The following is a 20,971-nucleotide window of genomic DNA, read 5'->3' on the forward strand; positions in this document are numbered from 1 at the left end:
TCCTAAACCCACCTATATAGTAGGGATAAGATACCACCTTAAGTTTTTGGAAGCACACCGAAAGACACATCATCAAAAGCTAAAACTTTCAAAATCTAGCAAACTTAAATAAAAGGCATCCAAAAGAGAAAATAAAAAATCTAGAAGAAAAATGAGTATGGACTCCCTTGCTTCAGAAATAGATTTTGCAGAACTCAAACAACAAAGCTGGATTTCTCCCTACAAGCCAAACCCAAACATTAATGCTTTGTAAACATCCATGTGAACAGCCATCCTGTGGCTGTCTTGAGCGGAAATTCCCCTGCCACTAACAACAGAAGTTGCTCAGCCCTAACTAGCATAAGCAAAGACAATGCACAACTGCAGACTTGCCAGCCATCTCATAGCCAAGACAGGTACAACAGACATCCGCTAAAAGTAAAACACAGTCTCTTGCATGACATTACTACTGTAGGAATTAGTATTTAAAAAACAGTTGTGTGATATTTCTAAGGTCTTTAATTTAAGCCACGTAGAAACTCAGACCATTAATTGTTCATTTTGTGAGGAAAAACCTCAACTGGATAGGTATAAGGTTGAAAAGTTAGCATAATGCTGGAAATCCACCTTCACATTAAGAGGGAATCAGGAACAGGACTACAACATAACCTTATTTTATGCTTGTTAAAAAAATAAACTTGGCTTATAACTTAGATTTTTGGCACTTCTCTAGCATTATCTCCAATACATTTGTATTATTTCTGTGGAACAGAGTCTTGTTTTGTATATAAAAAGTAGTCCAGGCAAGGTAAAACTAATGTCATTTCACAGGAATAGTATAATATCTTAATTTATATTAAAGGCTAAGAAATAGCAACTACTTTATACTATGCCTTTAAACTTTCTATACAACAGTGAATCATTAAGATTTTTATATGAGAAGAACTGCAGGTTGGATTTCTTTTACTGATATCATATTTTTCTGTTAATTACAATTCTGAAATAACAAAAGAAAGTACCTGACTGGTCTTTGAAGTTCAGTGTAAAGTCTTTATATTTGGATAAATCAAACTCCACCCTTGCACGTGCTACTCCTTTGTTTTGAAGCAAAAAGGGAATTCCTTGGGTGGAACCAGCATAAACACCATGGAAGTTGAAGGATTCCTGTTAAGTTTAAGAAAAAACAATGTAAGAGTGTTATAAGGTCATCTATATACCTGGAGAGTACTTTAAAAATACTGAAGTTTAGAGATCCATAAGTTATCCTATATTAACTGGAAGTCTCAGTTCATCAACTGCCTATCCAGCTCCCTTACTGGCCCTAGGTCTTTTGTGGGTGCCAAAGACCACATCTTAGGAACCACTGCTATAATCCCTTTGATTGTACCACTAGTGAAGTTTTTCAAATTGAGTACTATTTTTCAATTAATTAATTTCATTCTATTTCTCCTCTTTTCCTTCCTTCATCATTGTAACCTTTACAAACTTTGTGTTCAGACAGTTAAATCCCTCAACTGCCACAGGTATATTTAATTTTTAAATCTCTCTTCACATTCTCCTCAGTCCCTGAAAAAATGTCAATAACTAAGGAAGGAAAATTCTGACACCTGACTACAAAAGTAATAATCAAATAAAACTAAACACTACAAATCTTACCTAGAACTAATAATTAGTGTAATAAAAGATAGCTTATACTTACTACACTAATGCCTATTTCAGGGGCCTCTACAGATCCACCAATCCTAAATTCCAATACTTTTCCATGGCGGACTGCTACCTAGTTGAAAGAAAAGTAAAACTGTGAACATTATAATTACTACATTACTTTGCCATCACAACTGTTCCATTACATTATGTACTCTATAGTAAATGACAATTAAAAAAAAAGACAGCTTTAAATAATAGACAATAGAAAGACACAGCCATGGAATTCTACTGCATAGGTTCCCATGAAAAGAACTTCCCACATTCTAAAGTTATTTTGATATGAAAATATTATAATGAAGTCTAAAAGTGCTGTATTGGTTTCTATAATGTACACATGCAACGTTTCCAGTGGGTTATGGAGTCACTGGGTAAAAGTAGCAGCTCTGTTGGATAGCAAGCAAGACAATGATAGCCACTACCGAAGGAGGGAACTAAATTGAAGAAAAGAGCAGCTCTTTGCAGCCAGGAGAGAGAGCAATATGGGAGGGAGTACACAGTTGTTTTCTATGGCAGGCGGGAGCTGGGTGGAGGAAATCTGTTCAGTGTGAGAAGGAACTGGCAGGTACGTTTCTTGAGACAAGTCACAATGGAAAGAAACAGGTATTACAGCTAGGTCAGGAGAAGTGCTGCAACTGCCTCAGGTTTCCAAGAAGTAGCGGAAGTGGAAGGGAGTGGGTGGGTGTTGGGTTTAGATAGTATGGTGTAAGGGAACAACAGCAAGTGGAGAAAACAGCAGTGGGATCAGAAGATGTGGCCAGGTCTGGGCATATGACAGCATCTATTAAAAATTATCTGAAATCTGCCCCTTTTTTCTTGATGCAAGATGAATCCAGGAAACTTATCAGACTCATGTACAAATCAAATCCAGATCAGGTATTTGTTGCATCCCTAATCTCAAATCAACCTTTATAACGAAGCACTCTCAGAACTCAGTTTCCTTGCGATGCATACAAACAGGAGACAAATAATCTAAACACTTTTCAGTAGTCTAAGCCCTGTCACTCTAGAGAACGTGAGAGTAGATCTAAGAACTGAGGCCAGTGCTCCATTCTCCCACCACAGAATACAAATAACTTCCACGGTTTTCTGTGTGACTTACTTGTACCTTGGAGAACAAAGCCTTGAAATATAAAGTAGTATTTCCAGGCCACAGGCGTAGCCCAAGTGGCTATTTTTTTGCACTAAATGAAATGGAGCAAACTAATTTACTGACTGAAAGTTTCTATCCTACAATATACTCTTTATAAGTCTCTTTATTACAAAGTGTTTATTCACCTAAACCATTAAAAATAACTAATCAAAGTGACCACTGTAAGTGGCAGACCTCAATATTGATGCAAAACTGATTAATAAAATTATCGTAGTTTATTCTTATGATGTTGGTTCAATAAAAACTTGCCTGTGCCTTTACTGAATTTAAGAAATACTAACAATTTTTTTAAAAAAACAATTATTAGAGAAATAACATAAGTTTACGTTTTCAGTTGATTATTTAATTATATGAAATGTTAATGCTATAGAGATTCCTATGAAAAGTTCATTCAAATAGTGACAGGCTCCCAAAATGTCAAAGGAAGATAACCCCTGAGTTAATAAACCTCTATGTGTGTTTACACAGACTTTGAAATGCAACTTTTATAATGTTTATCTCCATTTTAACTTTCTAGACTAACATGCTGTATGCATTGTTTTTAAAGATTTAGATTAAGTATTGGTTATTATGCTTTTATATAAAATATATAATAGAAACTTTTAGGTGCAAGTTGTAAATGTACTGCAAATGGCAGATCTTAAACCTAAGAACCATTGGGTCAAAATGGCCAGAATATCAGCAAGATTGTTTCATTAAAGTGCAAAGCACCTCCCTCTAGTATGAAGCAGAATCTGACACAGAGATTAATTTTATCCCAAGCAACATATTTTACCAGAATATTTTGAGATGCATTGTGTTCTCAAAAGCCAAGAAAGTGAGTCTTTCCTCCTTCCCTTTTCAAGGACAATGCCTAAGTTTTAAAACCCTCAGAAAGAATTACAGAAATACTAAAAATATTTGCTTTTAGAGGTAATCTAAAGTCTTCATTCCTCAGATGTAAAGGAGAACATTTATGGTTGTGAAATGATTTGTACAAGGCCTTTCAAATTTCTAAATTCATGTTGCTGCTTAAAGATGAAACCCCTTAGTTCCTTAAATGCATCAATACGTTTATTTTGTGATGTTAATTTGCATCTAAATGAAAGCCTCATAATAACTTCCTAATGTCACTGTAATAAGAATAGGCAATATTTTATGTACAAATATAGCAAGGTCATTTGATGTTATATCTAGTTACTAATAGAATGTAACCCAAGTAAAAAATATTGATAAGAAAATTAGTTATCTGGCTATGCTTAAGCAATTTATTTACTAAACTCAGAAAGACATGAGGTACCTCTCCAAAGCCTGCTAAGAAGAGATAGTGCCTTCTCGGATGGCTATTTAAATTTAAAGTCACTGTCTTTAAGAATTAAGGTTAAAAAGACTACTTTGAGAGCTGAAAGACTATATAAAATATAAATCTTTTGAGATTCATTTAAAACAAAATTTCATCTCCTATGAAACCTGGACAGCACTGAAGGAAAATATCAGAAAATGGACTAAATAAAAAGAATTAAAACTCTAAGGGGTTTGTCTATTCGACGTACAGATACTGCAGTAATTACTGCAGGGACTGATGTCCATACTACCCTCCTACAGTTGGTGGTACGTGACCTCACCAGGAGCGCTTCCACCAACTGAACAGAGGCACTGTAGGGGGCTGAGAGCCGGGGCTCTCAGATTCATGGAGTTCTCTGCCAGAAAGCCAGCTGCCCCCACCCCCTGGGCTCTCGGATCCCTGCTCCCAGCTGGGAGCAGCCACCTGGGCTTCTTAGCTCCCTGACTGGGGAGCCTCCGGGCACCAGCCCAGCTGGGAGTGGGAAGCAGGGGGCAGATCAGCTCTAGCTTCCTGGCTTTCTTTTCAATTTCACGGCTCCAGACATGAAATTGACAAGATACCCAACAACTGATGTAAGGAAAGCAGTGTCTACACAGACACTGTCACCCTAATTACACTGACATAAACCCTATACCTCTCGTGGAGGAGGAGTTATTATGTCAGAGTAGTAGAGCACTTATATTGGCGTGACAAGGCTATAGTGCATGCACTGACAATTAGGTCAACGTAAGCTGCCTCACATCGACCTAACTGAGTAGAATAGACCAGGCCTAACTTTCAAGTTCTGAGAATTTCCTGCCACAAAGATAAAGGCAGTATAACCATCAAGTTGAGGAAAAATTACAACCCTATATTGCCTATGTAGTAGCACATTGCATATGTAGAGCTGAAACTGCTAACAAGGTAATCCCATTAAGTTGTTGAGCCAATGAAAGGCCCACAACAGTTGATATTATGAATCCTTCCTCCTCCAGTAAGGTTGTGGAAGAAAAGACTATAGACACTGTGCTGCTGGTTGCTCAGTTCAAAATTTTCTCCCATCCTTTAGCTTTGCAGCACTCACCACTGCTCATCCTGTTCATCTACACAAACAAACAACTAACAACAGTAACATTCAGAGAACAGAAAGGAACATGAAACAGCATCAAGAAGAAGAAACCTTCCAGTTCAGCATGGTTTCGTCAGCATTGTGGGTGACATGAAACTTGCCAAAGCACTGCCAAGGAATGATATTTAAATTGTTCTTGTAATGATTTTATGAAATATTGAAATACTATTGCAACTTAAGATACTAATAGATTGTATTAATATGACCTACTACTCGGATAATCAGATCTTGTTAAACATAAGATGGTGGACTGTGTATACCTGGAAAGGAAACAAACTCACCTGGATAAAGAGAGAGAAATAGTGGGATTTAATTCAGATTTAAGATTCTTGGTACTCATTAATTGCCTATCTCAAGACAACTCCTTGAATAGCTTCTTTTGTAACTGATATAAATGTAAAATGTATAAATGATGTAACTGATATAAACTCTTTGGTTTCATAGGACTTAAGATTACTCTTTTTTTCCTCATTTATAAACTGTCTGGGTTATCCATGAAAGAACAAACCTTCAGTTAAATTCTTCTGCCCGCCTATAAACTGTTTTAGTTATCTATGATACCAGTGACTCCTGTTTTAGTTTAATTTTTGTAGTGAGGTACCCGCCAAGAGTAGATCTGCTATCAAAAATGTAATCTCTGTTAAAAGCTCTCCACAAAGAGAAATACAGAAGAGATTGTAACTAACAAACCATAAACAATGGTTATTTGTTTCATTTTGTTCTTTTTCTTTAACAACATAATTATAATTAATAACGTATTATTTTGCTTGTCTTTAATCACAGCATCCTATACAGCAGGGATCAGCAAACTTTGGCATGCAGCCCGCCAGGGTAAGCCCCTGGCGGGCCGGGCTGGTTTGTTTATGTGTTGTGTCCGCAGGTTCAGCCGATTGCAGCTCCCACTGGTCGCAGTTTGCTGCTCCAGGCCAATGGGGGCTGCGGAAAGCAGCGGCCAGCATGTCCCTTGGCCTGCGCCGCTTCCCGCAGCCCCCATTGGCCTGGAGCGGCGAACCACAGCCAGTGGGAGCTGCAATCGGCCAAACCTGCGGACGCAGCAGGTAAACAAACTGGTCCAGCCCACCAGCGGGCTTACCCTGGCAGGCCGCATGCCAAAGTTTGCCGATCCCTGCTGTACAGAAGGCAGAGAACCCCATGTTATTAAAAGAGTGGAATTCACATCCTAGAATTGGGATTAAGAGAGGCAATTATTAAGATTTGGCCTACCATTTCTTGTTTTGCTAAACTATAAATTCTGATAGTTTTTCAGATAAAATGACTTGGCACACAATAACTTGAAACACCCCTTTGGAAAGACAAATTGATGATAAATAAATTCATGCTCAAAGGCAATCTTACACCCATGCCCTTAGACTAAATCAATCAGATTAGAAGCTTTTAAGTCTTTCCTCTAATTGTCATTATTTTGAATCCTTTCAAAAGACCCATTTATAGGGTGGATGGTTTGTCTTTGATTTGATTTGGTTCTATTTGGTTCTAGAATTTGATTCTATTCCAACAAAACTTTCAAAAAGGAACACTCTTCACATCCATATGTATTCATAACAAACTCATCACCTCAAGTACAGTATACTTTTTTGACCACAAAATAATACGATAATGTTTAAAAATTGCTTTAAGAAAAATATACAGATATTCATTTTGAAAAACCACAGTACCAATAATCAACATTTTTAGGAAAAAAATACATTATGTTGGACTGGATCAATGGATAGCAAGATTAATAGATTGGCATGCACATACACACATACTTTTAACAAGATATTACTCAAATTTTCAGATTTTTTTTTAATACCTCCACTCTGGTATCAAATTTCATTACTGCATTGGGGGTGAAGTAGATTTTGAGATCAGCATGGCCTCCAACAGGTACTACCCCCTCAGAAGGAGTGATAGTCATGCCAGGCAAGGGGTTCGAATCAAGAACCTTCAAATACAAATAGTAGTTATAAAACATTGATAGTGCTGTAAATGTACATTTTTACAGAATTTAGGAAAGACATTTTCTGTCCAGAAGAGTTTACAGTTTAGTTACTGTAACCATCATACTCTGTGACATTAATCTAGGACTAAAAGTTTAGGACAAAATTTTCAGTTAGGCACTAAATCCATACGTAGGCACCTAAATAAATGATCTGATTTTCAGAGGTGTGGAACATGTACCAGATCTTATTGTGCAGCTAACTTTTGCAAGCCAACTTTGAAAATTTGGACCTTGATTTTTTCCTTACAAGCACTCCTGAACATTAGAAAATTATGATTTCACACAACTCCAAAAAGATCCAATATAGCATCTTCTCCAATGACAGATACAAGCTGAGTGAAAATTATTTGCAAGTTATTCACAGCAGAAATGTGGACAAGACTCCTGCAAGGGGAAGTTTATCTATCCAGTGATTTCTGCTTAACTTCTCAGAGGCCATGTAAGCCTAAGAAGTTTCCTTATTTTTAATAAACACAGTGTTGCAATAACAAGCATATTATCCTACACTCAAATGTGGTCAGGAGGGCCTCGGCTAATACAGACATTACTATTAAAGGAAGAGAAACTAGGTCAAGTAGTCCCATGAAGCCCTAAAGAGTGTAGGATTCTAAAGAGGGTAACTATATTTTGTTCAATAAACATTAAAACTACCTAAAGGGAAAAAAATATCAATTAGTATACCACAGAGAACATGTCTAAGAACTGAGAACACAAACTCTAATAAGATATGAAAAGCTGTCCAAAACAAGAAAAAAAAACTGTACAGCAACATAATTCAGTTCACCTGGTAGTATGCATGATTTTGTCCTGTGTTTTGAAGAATGGCTGTCTTGCAAGTAGTTAATCCTAGAGGAGCATGATTGAAAGGTATCCTGTGTTCCATAAACTGAATACTGGTGGGTCCAAGCTAACAACAATGAAAGGAAGGAAGAAAGAAAGAAAGCAAACATAACATGTCACTGAATGTAAATAAATAATTCAACATAGCTTAAAATTTTCTTTTGATTTCACAATAAGCCAGACAGTCGTGGAGATGCATAAATTAAACAATGAAGTAGAATGTAAAGGGGAACTAACATTTATCTACTTTTTGCCAAACCACCTAGATCAAAAAGTAAACCTCTATCAAAATAATAAAATGTGTTTTATTTCCCTTTGAAAATTAATACTTTTGCTATATTACTGTACTTCAGTTTAAGTTTCGCATGGCTATCAAATTCAAGTATGAAGTTTTTGCAAAAGCTGATATTTTGAGCGATTTTTTAATGTAGTGCACAGATAATTATGTGAACAAAAATAAATTATGACCCCACTTACCCGCTAAATTGTTTATGGTGTCTTGATCAAAAACAGCACAGCTCATGCATTTCCTCTCCTCACTTTGTTTGACAGGCAAGATGACACGGTCCTGGATACCCTCCACCACACCTCTGTTTCTGTAGGTTGATCTCTGATCTGACAGAAATCTGTAAACCTATGGTACCGCCTCATCTGGAAAGTCTGAAGTGGTGGGTGTCTGTGCTATACTGACGAAGCATCTTAGAGTATGTCTACACAGCAAGGAAAAACCCACAGCTGGCCTGTGCCAGCTGACTCAGAATTGCAGGGTTCAGACTACTGAGCTATTTCATTGCTGTGTAGACTTCCGGACCCGGGCTGGAGCCTGAGCTCTAGGACTCTCTCACCTCGCAGGGTCCTGGAGCCCGGGCTCCAGCCTGAGCCCAGACACCTACACAGCAATGAAACACCCCCGCAGCCTGAACTCTGCAAGCCCGAGTTGGCTGGCACAGGCAACTGCAGGTATCAGTTGCTGTGTAGACATACCCTTAGAAGAAATCAGCAGCTGAGTGGGATAAGAATTGTTTTTCTAGGCCTCAGTATGCCACAGCACAGACCATGTTATAACAAGCTGTACCAATTCATCCACCCAAACAGTGGCAGGAATAAGACATTCCAAGCTGACTAAGAAAAAGGGAGCCTGTGGGAAATGTAATAGGAGGACGTGTCTTATTGGCCATCATTCTTAAAGAAAAAATTCCTCATTTGAGCATGAATCTAAGAGCTCTACTGGTGAAGGCAGCATCAAACCACCTCTAAAAATTCACTCAGCAGCGCAGATTTCATCTGAATTACAATTTTCATAGACCCTTTATTGACCCAGGAAGCAGAGACTGTCCTTCTGGAGCAGCCGCCAGTTCTAATTCAGCAAGGATTACTAGCAGTTCTGTAAACCTCCCAGATACACGATCTGATGTATTTAGCTACAATAGACATTTCCTTTCCTTTCCCAGAACTAGGTTTCGAGAAAATTGGAAATGTGATTAGGTTTCAGAACCAGGGAGGAGCAGGAACCCTGGTCTGTGTTGTGGAAGAATGAGTCACAGAATTTCTACTATTTTGATCAATGTATAAGATATAGAACATGTGAGGTTAAAATAAAATTTAAATCAAGAAAATGTTGATTAAAAACCAAAAATGTACAAAACCATTTGGGTTAAATATTACCTTTGCAAGGCATTTTAGCTTAATTGTGTTTCCCTGATGTACACACAGATTGAATTCTCCTGTTTCTGGAGAGCAGAAACCTGGATGCCAAACCACTTCACACTCCAGGTCTTTGTATGCTTCTACAATACCTAGATAAATGTGTATAAATATGTAAATATTCACAATTTTGGAAAATTTTTGAAGTTTACTTTATGTGACCAGTTCACATTACTAGAAATGTCTGGCCTGATTTACAAAGGTGCCGAGCAATATACTTAGTTTAAATTAAACCTTGCTTCAAAATTCTTATAACAACTGCATAACCCAGTTTATCAATATACTTCAACAGAATGTATCCACAATTTATCAGTCCTTGAGCATGTGAATCACATTCATGTACTAACTCAGTCTTAAATAATACAAAAATGAGTGCAAGTACAGGCAAACCTGGATTGGTGGATAATAACTGAGTATTAATTAAAAAGACAATAACATTTCAACACTCTCAGAACTCATTCACACCTTAAATTAAAAAAAAAAAATCTCTTTGCCTTACTTCCCAGATGCTGAGGCATTCCAAGTTCCCTGTCGAGCTAAGCAGTGTTTAAAACAGTTATCCTAAACCAGCTAATTTGGTTGGAGGCCAAAGGTATTTAGCACACCTAACTCTCCTTGATTTGATTGGGAAATCAATTGGAGTTAGTTAGGTGCCTAACTGGGCGTCAGTGGATCTGAATGTCTGAATGAGTGTAAACTGGGTCCTTTCATTACTGAACTCCAATACCGTTTTAAAGAAGACTCTGCTATTGGAGATTTCGTCTTTCAGATTAGATGTAAAATTAAGGTCCTAAAGACATGTAATAATTATTGATTCAATGGCACTTTATGCAAAAGTAAGAGTTGGCTAACCTTCATGTTTTGGCCAGATTTTAAATTTTGTGGTATTATATTCTGTCTACCTAAATTCCTTAGCAGTTTTGATATACATGATTTTCTTTATCACTTCCTATCCTAAATGGTTGCATAGTACTGCTGTGTACTATTAAATAGTTGCCTCATTCCACTCTTGCGGTCAGCAGTTTAAACTCTTGAGCTCAGAGCAGAGCTGCTGTGAAGAGCAGTTTACTGTGGCACAGAAACAGCAGGATGGGGCTGTGGTGCACTTCCAGACCTTATACAAGCAAATTAGTCTGGGCATCAAAATTCAGCATTTTACTTGCTTTTATGGTCTTTGTGGTCTAATCATAGTTCTGACTTCCAGTAGTATTAATTCAAACCTTAAACATAACATTTTACTGTGTCAAATAAACATTTACATTCGATGTTAGCCATCTTTAAGATAAATGCAGACACACCACATTTTATTGTTTGCATGTTGCTTAAAACAGCTTTAAAAACATACTGTACCTTTGGCTGGCCGTATAGAAAATGCTATTCCTTTATCTGTGACTATAGGTTTCCAGTTGAATTCAGCAAGATAGTTTCTGTGATTGCATAATCTGACTGTTGCTCTAAAGCTTGTTTCCGCAAGGAAACCAGGAGTTGGATTTAGAATCAGCTCCCTTGCAGACAGCTCAAGGGCAACGGAGACTGCTTTTGCAACTACCAGCACATGCCCAGTATGTTTGTTGTTTATTGTGTAAGTGAAAGATCTGTAATATAGAAAACATATGAGCCAATAAATTTTATATACAGTAAAATATTCAGCAATATAGTTACATTAAATATAGTCATTAGGAGCAAAATACCCAATGAAAATATTGTACACTTTAGGCATACTCAGTTAAAAGGATTATAAAAATTTGCTACTTGTAATTGTTTTCCTCTTTAGAGTATACTAGGGACCATAACATTAACAAAAATGCGCTTCTATAGCTTTGATTCATTACAATTTAATGGTCAAATATATGGTCACTTCTTTGCTGAGTGTTATCAGATACTAGGGCCTTGCAGGTCAACTTCATGTTAGAGAAGAAACCTGTGACCCAGACTCAGGTTATTTTCTTAGGGTACAGTAGAACCTCAGAGTGACAAACACCGCGGAAATGGAGGTTGTTCATAGCTCTGAACAAAACGTTACGGTTGTTCTTTCAAAAGTTTACAACTGAACCCGCACTTAATACAGTTTGAAACTTTACTATGCAGAAGAAAAACACTGCTTTTAACCACCTTAATTTAAATGAAACAAGCACAGAAACAGTTTCCTTTCCTCGTCAAATCTTTTTTTTTAAACTTTCCCTGTGTTTTTTAAGTAGTTTACATTTAGCACAGCACTGTCCTGTATTTGCTTTTCTTAGTGTTTCTGCTGCTGCCTAACTGCATATTTCCAGTTCCAATTGAGGTATGTGGTTGACTGGTCAGTTTGTAATTCTGGTGTTCGTACTCTAAGGTTCTACTGTAATTGGTTAATTTACAAAATGTACACAAGACTTGTTTCCCTAAACAGAGGTGGTTACTAACTGCACACAGACAGTGCCCTCTTGCAGAAACCTCAGCTAAAGCATCACTACTTTTTCACCAAGAAGCATTTGTCTTGAACCTCTGTATCTCTGACTCTCTTGGAATATCACAGCTCAACAAAACACACCGAGGAAAAATCTGGATCCACCGAAGTCAATGGAGCCAGTATTTCACCCACTATTCACTGTTCCTACCTTTGCCCTGGGTTTTTAACATTGGAAATCATTTACCCCAAAACTGCTCACCTACAACAAGACTGCCTCAAAGGATGGCCTGTGTTTCTATCTTCCTTCTGTACGTGCACATGTATATTTGACTCAACCTCCTCAGCAACTGTATGGGTATTGTTAGAGTTTCATTTTGTGATATCGCCTACCCTAGAAAAGGTTTTCAGTACAGCTATATCAGCAATCCCTCCTAGTGTAGACAGCTTATACTGGCAACATTCCCAAATGAAATAAGCTATAATGGCAAAAGCACTTTTTTGCCAGTATAACTGTGTCTACACTTTTGCCAGTAAAAAAAATCTCATCCCTAATTAACATAATTACAGTGGCAAAAGATTTAAGTGTAAAATTAGGCTTTGTGTTTACTTATCGACAACTCATAACATGCAAAACATCAGCACTTCCGTTATAATAATATTTAGTTTAAACTATCTATGTGAAAAATGTGTATATTTCCTTTGCCACCTAGGTTAATACCTAAATCAAGAGGCAAATAAATAACCTTACTTCTGAAATTTCCCCAAGGTATTAGTCTGAAATACTACTGGAATGCAAGTCTTCGAAAGAGGTGGCAACACATGGGACAATGGACTAGTCTGCTGTAGAGCTTCACTTTCAATTTCTACTTGTATCCAGATGTGCACAGGCAGATTATTGATGATATGCATTTTTCTCGTAGATGAAGAGTGCACACAAACTTCACCAAAGTCTATGGTGGACGGACCTAGAATATATATGAAGTTAACAAAAACACTAAGGAAGCATAATCAAAATTTGTAGTTTAGTTCTATTTAATCTATATCACTATCCTACATTTTGGTTCATCAAGTTACACAAGGGTGAAAAATAAATAAAACCACCATAGTAGAGACAGATTCAAACCAAAACCTAGGATTCAAATACCATCCACCCTGGATGCAGGCAGCGGTGTGGTTCAAAATTCTGTTCTACACTTGACATCTTAATTCCACCTCTCCACAACAGTAAGATAAATATTGCAAGAAGTAAAGGTAAATGTAAAATATGATTATTGTGCCTGAAGGCACCACTAATGATAATTTATTAAAATGTAATTGTGTGCATTAAACATGTATTATAACAGTCAATGAAAAATGTAATAATAGTTTCTACATATCAATGATCTTTTTAAGAAATGATACCTGAGGAACCACAGCTTTTTAGGCAAGATATTGATCCAGACTCCTTATTAAATGGATAATGTACACTTTTCAAATCACATTTCAAGAAGTCTCTTTGTTCATTTACTCATCTTAATTAATGATGACAGAACAAATGCATTAGCAAAAAGAGTTTATTTCTCCACTTATGCAACTTGTTACTTCTCAGTCCAAAACTACAGAAATGGAGGGTAATATTGGGCCATGGCTTTTAGGCACAACTCCCTAATGAAACCAATAATTTGATAGAGTGTAAGGTAGTGTTACTAATGATTTGGATTTCTTAGCATTCACATGCATGAGTGTGATCACATTTATGAACTATGCTCAAGGCAATGTGTGCTTTTTACTTTCCAGTACTTAAAACAGTTGAATGGTTTCATCACCTTATCTGTGAATATTTACAGAAAAGCTGTTAGGTAATAAATTAATTTAAAATATTGAGTGAAAAAAAATGATGCAAACAAAGTTTTCAGCTGTATTTTTCAGCTTTAATTTTACATGCACTCACTTTGTACTTCATATACTAACAATACTTTATACATCTGTGAGTAACTGCTTCCCTCTCAAACACCTGGGCTCTTGTCATATCCTTACAGATACAACAACCTGTTTAAACCAATTCCATCTCTCCCTAGGACCACCAACGGCCTAACTATTTTCAGTTCCATACCTTATACATATATGTAGTATCTCCAGATTACATCCCACTTCCCAGCCTTCCTATTAAGTCTCAAGTCATAGGTTTTTTTAAAAGGGGCCATAATAATCCCCTAATCCGACCTCTTGCATAACACAGGTCACAGAATGTCACCCAGTGATTACTAGGTCAAGCCCAATAACTTTGGATTGAACTAGAGCATATATTTTAGAAACACATCAATCTTGATTTAAAGACTTCAAGTGATGGAGAATCCATCATATCACTTGATAAGTTTTTCCAATGGTTAATTATCTTTGCTGTTAAAAATGCGTGCCAAATTTCAGCCACTAGACCTTATTTTGCCTTTATCTGCTAGGTTAAAGAGCCCTCTAGTACCAAATCTCTTCTCTCCATGTAGCTATTAATATACTGTGATCAACTCATCTCTTAACCATCTGTCATAAATATAAAGGGAAGGGTAACCACCTTTCTGCATACAGTGCTATAAAATCCCTCCTGGTCAGAGGCAAAGTCCTTTTACCTGTAAAGGGTTAAGAAGCTAAGATAACCTCACTGGCACCTGACCAAAATGACCAATGAGGAGACAAGATACTTTCAGAGCTGGGGCGGGGACGACAAAGGGTCTGTCTGTCTGTGTGATGCTTTTGCAGGGACCAGAGCAGGAATGCAGGTCAGAACTCCTGTAAAAAGAGTTAGTCAGCAATCTAGTTAGATATGCGTCAGATTCTGTTTTGTTTAAATGGCTGATAAAATAAGTTGTGTTGAATGGAATGTATATTCCTGTTTTTGTGTCTTTTTGTAACTTAAGGTTTTGCCTAGAGGGATTCTCTATGTTTTGAATCTGATTACCCTGTAAGGTATTTACCATCCTGATTTTACAGAGGTGATTTTTTTATTTTTTCTTCTAGTAAAATTCTTCTTCTAAGAATCTGAATGCTTTTTCATTGTTCTTAAGATCCAAGGGTCTGTGTTCACCTATGCAAATTGGTGAGGATTTTTAATCAAGCCTTCCCCAGGAAAGGGGGTGTAGGGCTTGGGGGGATTTGGGGGGAAAAGACGTTTCCAAGTGGGCTCTTTCCCTGTTCTTTGTGTAACACTTTGGTGCTGGCAGCTTTTAACCTAAGCTGGTAAGAATAAGCTTAGGGGGTCTTTCATGCAGGTCCCCACATCTGTACCCTAGAGTTCAGAGTGAGGAAGGAACCTTGACACCATCTCTTTGATAAACTAAATAGATTTAGCTTCTTAACTTGTTGCACCTTTCTGAACCTTACCCAATTTTTCAACATCCTTTTAAAAGTGTGGACACCGGTCCAGAAATGGAATGGACACAGTAAGTGTTTCACCAATGCTGAATGCTAAGGTGATACTATCTCCCGACTCCTACTTGATATTGTTGCCTATACATCCAAGAATCACATTAGCCCTTTTAGTCTCCACTTTTCACTGGGAGCTCTTGTTCAATTAGTTATCCACCATGACTCCTAAATCTTTTTCAGAGTCACTGCTTTTGAGGATACAATCCCCGACACCTACAAGTATGGCCTCTGTTCTTTGTACCCAGAGGTATGATCTTGCATTTGGTTGCATTAAGATGCAAGTGTGACAGCGTTCGTGGTTGCAATCCAGAAAAGTAAGGTGTTGTATCACTACTTGCCCTGTAACCTTGGGTGCTTCACAATACTTTGCTGTAGGAGCTTCCAACTTGGGATGTTCACAACCAGCCTACAAGCATGCAGGTCACATCCTGAGTGCCGGTGTGCTAGACAGACAGAGTTCAGCAGCTCTGACTCCAGCAGCCTATCTACAGCCCCACAGCACCACTCTGGCTTCCACCAGTCTGGGTTACTACTTGATAGGTAACCCCAACATACTCCCAGTCCTGAATTTTCCAAAAACCGTGTGTTCTGCCATGTTCAACAACAATAAAACCCAAGTGGCTGCAGGTGCGGAGAGTGAAAGTCAAGCAGTCACAAAGGAAGTTTGCATAACCAAAGACTACCTTCCCCTTTGCACATAAATATGCAGACACAGTTTGAGTTGTTCCAAGCTCAAACAATGTTTTTTTATTTTAAAAAAAAACAACAAAAAATATCTATGAGGCTGTATTATTAGTTTTGAGGAAAACTACATTTTATGTCCTGTACATATTTACAATGCAATCAGAGAAATATTTATGGTACCAAGTCTCATTAGTAGAGGTGTTCCATTCAGGTTTCCAAACACGGGTTCTTCCTTGTCACACCACACCATACTGAAATTTGGTCTAAAAATAGTTTTTAAGACACCACCCTTCTCCATTCTGATAGCACTATGTTGCCCTCCCAGAATCCTCTCCTTTGAAGACAATCATAGACAGGGTACTCCTATTGAAATTAATGCTTCTCCACATAGTATGCAACATCAGGGCTTTAGAGAATGAGCAGCCCTGATCCTGTGACCTATATCCATCACACCTGTGGTATACTTACTTTACCTAGTTTGCAAAGGGAGATATACACCAGTTCTTCTAAATCTAAGTGTTCTGCACCTCTATACTGTCTGCAGAGGTTCAGGACTGATGACCAAGCACTAGCATGCATATTAAAACCACCTTTTCATTAAGCACATACTACTTAAGGCAAATAATTAAGCTGTATAGATTACATTACTATTAATAAATACTTTTATGCCAGCCAAATGAAATGTTCTAACCTCGGTGATATCTTACCAATGAGTATCTGATAACGCTGTTTTGGTGTCAAAGTTATATTACAATCTTCCTTCTCTTGTGGAGAAGATGGTACAGCATTAAGCCCATCATAAACCTGCAGAAAACCACAACAAATGCTTTATCAATTATTCTTAGTGTTATGTTTTTCTTTTATTTAATGTAAATATGCCTAACTTACCTCTTTGGTTAAGGATTTAGATTCAATTGCTGCCAGCTTTCGACTACTTATCAGGCAGTCCTCATTTAAAGGAGTTGTTTCTACTTTCAGTTTCTCCTTGTGTAAATCTGTGATTGTAATCTTTGGTGACCTGAGCCCTGAAGCTGGTTTTAGGCCTATGTTCACAGGATTGTTAAGACTGTTATATTTCCTTTAGAAAAACAAAAAGGTTAAAGTCCAAGTTTCTGGAAACCTAACAAATGTTCCATGTTATGCATATGAAAAAATTAACTAAGATTTTAAAATATTTCAATTAGTTATTTTGATTAGCATATTTCTCTAGAGAAAAATTCCTCAATTGTGTCAAATACTTTGAGCAATCCTACCGTAGTGTCTTTGAGTCACAGACTGACATTTACTATATGTTTGTACAGTGCCTAGAACAATGGAGCCTAACTTGGATTGCGAACTTTTACATGCTATTGCAATATAAATGTTAAATTACATCCAAAATCTAAGAATGTTAAGGTTGCAAAGTCAAGCACTCAAAAGTTAGGAAATGCCAAACTGGTGAAGTGTTCACTAATTCTGCCACCTAGGGCCTAATTTTTCCAGAGTATTTAGCATTTTTACTGCACTTCATATGTTCAAAACACAGCTCTAATCAACTTCAGTTGCAGTCACAAGAACTAAGAACTTCTTCAAATCTGGCCACAGGTGTCTTATGTTAGACATCCAGAAAATGTTCAACGCAACTGATGACCGTGAACATTTTGGCTTAAGTGATTTTCCCAGCATCACATAGGAACCGTGGATAAGACAGCTCAGTGGTTTGAGCATTGGCCTGCCAAACCCAGGGTTGTGAGTTCAATCCTTGAGGGGGCCATTTAGGGATCTGGGGCAAAAATTGGGGATTTGTCCTGCTTTGAGCAGGGGGTTGGACTAGTTGACCTCCTGAGGTCCCTTCCAACCCTGATATTCTATTAATCCAGTTCTCCAGGGCAGCATTCAACTTTAACCAGCAGACTATCCTTTCTCTTTCTGCAATTCCCTACTCATTCACTAGACAACTTCCGCAACAAATGAGACAGGGGTTCTACATACAACAGCCTCATCCATTACACAATGCTGACTGAGGCAGAAATCCTGTACTAAGAATTGTAGGTGATCATGTAAATAAATACTGTATTACAGTGTCTACACATAAGAGGACTGAATTACAGTTGCAGAAGCAAACTTCTGCATTTCTTAACTTTTTGCTGATTGACTTTGTAACATTAATATCTTTTTAATAGATTTTTTGTTTGTTTTTTAACATTGTTTCCTAAAGAAAATTTAGGAAATTAACTGAAAAAACCCCAGAAATTCTATTATGTGGAAACATACTGCCCCCAAATTGGGTTTGAACCTTTAGATTCACAGCACAGATCTCTTTCACCGGTGTTAACCAAATACCTGGTACCAATAGCAAGCTGTTATCCCCTATGTGGACAAGCCATCACAGGGAATGGTCACATCACACTTTGCCAGTGAGTTTCATATCTATTTGCTGACAAAGAATGTAGAAACTCCTAGGTTAATTTCCAGGTTCTAGAAGGGAGTGTACCCTAGTAGTTCTAGACCCTTCCACCCAATCCCCCATAAGCCTGTGTCCCCCTCTACTCCTGTATGCTCACCACTCAGTTATAGCTCACTTCCCCTCTGCTCCTATTCACCTACTGGATCCTACCCTCCTCCCTCACTTTTTCTATGCACCCCACACAAACCCTGGCTCCTACCCTCTCTTCTCCTATGTACCCCATACCCCACCTCCTACCCCACCATCACATCTCCCCTACCCCTATCCAACATCACACCCTAGTTGACTCCTTCCTCCTCTGCTCATACGCAAACCCCTCACACGGCAGTTCCTGCCTCACTCTCCCCCTCTGCTCCTATTCCATCCCTCCTATACCTTCCCTGTTCCTCCACCCATCCCCACTTACCTGGCTCCTATCCCACTCTGTGCCTATCCTCCCCACACTATCTTCCATATCCTGCTCTCTGCTCCTAATCCACTTGTCCCCCAGCATCTCCTGTCCCTCCGTCCCTTGCAGCCCTCTCACCACTTCCTGTCTCCCTCTCCTCTTGCAACCTGCCCCACGGGTTTCTCACCATCCTCTGATTACTACACCCTCTCCTTATGTCCTATCCACCAACTCCTCACTGCTCTGTAGTCAAGTCAGGTCCTGGATGCCAGCAGAGGGAGCTCTGAGAGCAAAGGAAAAACAGTCTCCCTGCTCTTAGTTCAGTTGATAGATGCCACAGCAACCCCTGGTGGCTAGCATGAGCAACTACAGTTGCAATTGCAGGGAAAAATCCTGTTCATCCCATGCAGCCCAGAACTGGAGCATACCCAGTCCAGATGGAATATTCAGAGAATTTAACTGCAAGTCTCTACTGAACATGTGTGAACTGAGATTTTTTTCAGGGGCTTAAACCCTGGCCAAATTTGAAAGAATTTTCATGGGGAGGCAAAAGACTGACACAGGGCAATATTCCTGCCAAATTTCAAGCCCTTATTCCAAAGCACAAATGGAAAGAGTGTCTCAATGAAACAGTTAAGAATTTTTTAACGTGTGAAACAACCTATTTTTCCCTATCCTTGTTCTTCGGAGCACATGAACCATTTTAGCTGAAATTTTTAATAAAATAAAATAGCCTGAAGCAGACATGTTGCATGAAAATTTTCAATCCAAATGGGTAAAATCTGGCAAAGTTATAAGCTAGTGAAAACAGAGTCTTATAATGGAAAGTGTCAGGCAACCTTAATAAAAGGCATCACTACCTCCGCCACCCATAATAAATAAATAACTACAGTATTTCTTACAGAAAATAATCACTAGTACTTGGTGACTTATTTCACATTATAAACCTTATTTTCAACTTATAAAAAAGTGGGGTTAAAGATTTAACTAGAAGTTAAATCTGAGATTTTTTTTTTTTAAATAAATGGTCATTTTTAAATCATGACAGTACGTCTGATCAGGCTACTCTATAGAGATATATAAGACCTTCCCAACGCTATTCTAACAAATTTATAATATTCAGATACAAACAGACAGATGAAGCAATAAACCCATACTTGCAATTTTATCCACATACATTTTTGTGATTTCGTAAGCAAATCTAGAAGTCCAAAGAGGACTTTAAAAAGATAAATAATAAAATCTCCCTGCCCCCCCCTCTTTTTTTTTTTTTTTTTTTTTGCAGGGGAAGGGGTGGGAAAGCCTTAAAAATATCAGGAATGCCCACTCTGGTCTTCCCTCATTTCCCTGCAGGTAACTATAATTTAGGGATCAAATACAGCCAATTCTAGTGAGGTCATTTAATAGATTTGTAGATTTTAATGTTGGAAGGGCCGTTATGATCATCTAGGCATAAACACCTCTTGCATAAACACAGGTCATAGAATTTTACCATGCGATTCCTGCATCAAGCCCAGACCTTTCAGTTAGGCTAGTGCATATCTATTAGAAATCCATCCAATCTGGATTTAAAGACTTCAAGGTAAAAGAGAATCCGTTGTTCCAATGGTAAATTACCCTGACTGTTAAAAGTATGCACCTTATTTCTACTCTGGATTTGTCTAGCTTCAGCTTTCAGCCACTGGCTCTTGTTATGCCTCTGTCCGTGAGTTTTGTCCAGTGAAGCAGCCCTAAGCGTATAAATAATTACTAGGGGAAAAAATTTGAATACATTAAGAATTAAATCCCCAGCACTGCAAACACTTATGCATGGGCTTACATTTAAGTTCATGAGTAGAACCACTGAAGTTA

General features: G+C 37.9%; 1 protein-coding gene across 1 annotated transcript in view; it reads right to left on the reverse strand.

The window, feature by feature from the left end:
- CFAP47 (cilia and flagella associated protein 47) overlaps positions 1-20,971 on the reverse strand; it is a 627,152-nt gene that overhangs the window by 568,446 nt on the left and 37,735 nt on the right. Inside the window, exons 12-20 of the mRNA XM_077807214.1 lie at positions 17,175-17,364; positions 16,994-17,090; positions 12,952-13,168; positions 11,165-11,409; positions 9,776-9,906; positions 8,055-8,177; positions 7,082-7,213; positions 1,679-1,756; positions 999-1,143 (exon numbers count right to left, since the gene is read on the reverse strand). Coding sequence (XP_077663340.1) covers positions 999-1,143; positions 1,679-1,756; positions 7,082-7,213; positions 8,055-8,177; positions 9,776-9,906; positions 11,165-11,409; positions 12,952-13,168; positions 16,994-17,090; positions 17,175-17,364 — 1,358 coding nt within the window. The remainder of the gene's footprint in view (positions 1-998; positions 1,144-1,678; positions 1,757-7,081; positions 7,214-8,054; positions 8,178-9,775; positions 9,907-11,164; positions 11,410-12,951; positions 13,169-16,993; positions 17,091-17,174; positions 17,365-20,971) is intronic.

Source organism: Eretmochelys imbricata, chromosome 1, assembly GCF_965152235.1.
Source record: "Eretmochelys imbricata isolate rEreImb1 chromosome 1, rEreImb1.hap1, whole genome shotgun sequence".
Taxonomy (NCBI): Eukaryota; Metazoa; Chordata; order Testudines; family Cheloniidae; genus Eretmochelys; species Eretmochelys imbricata.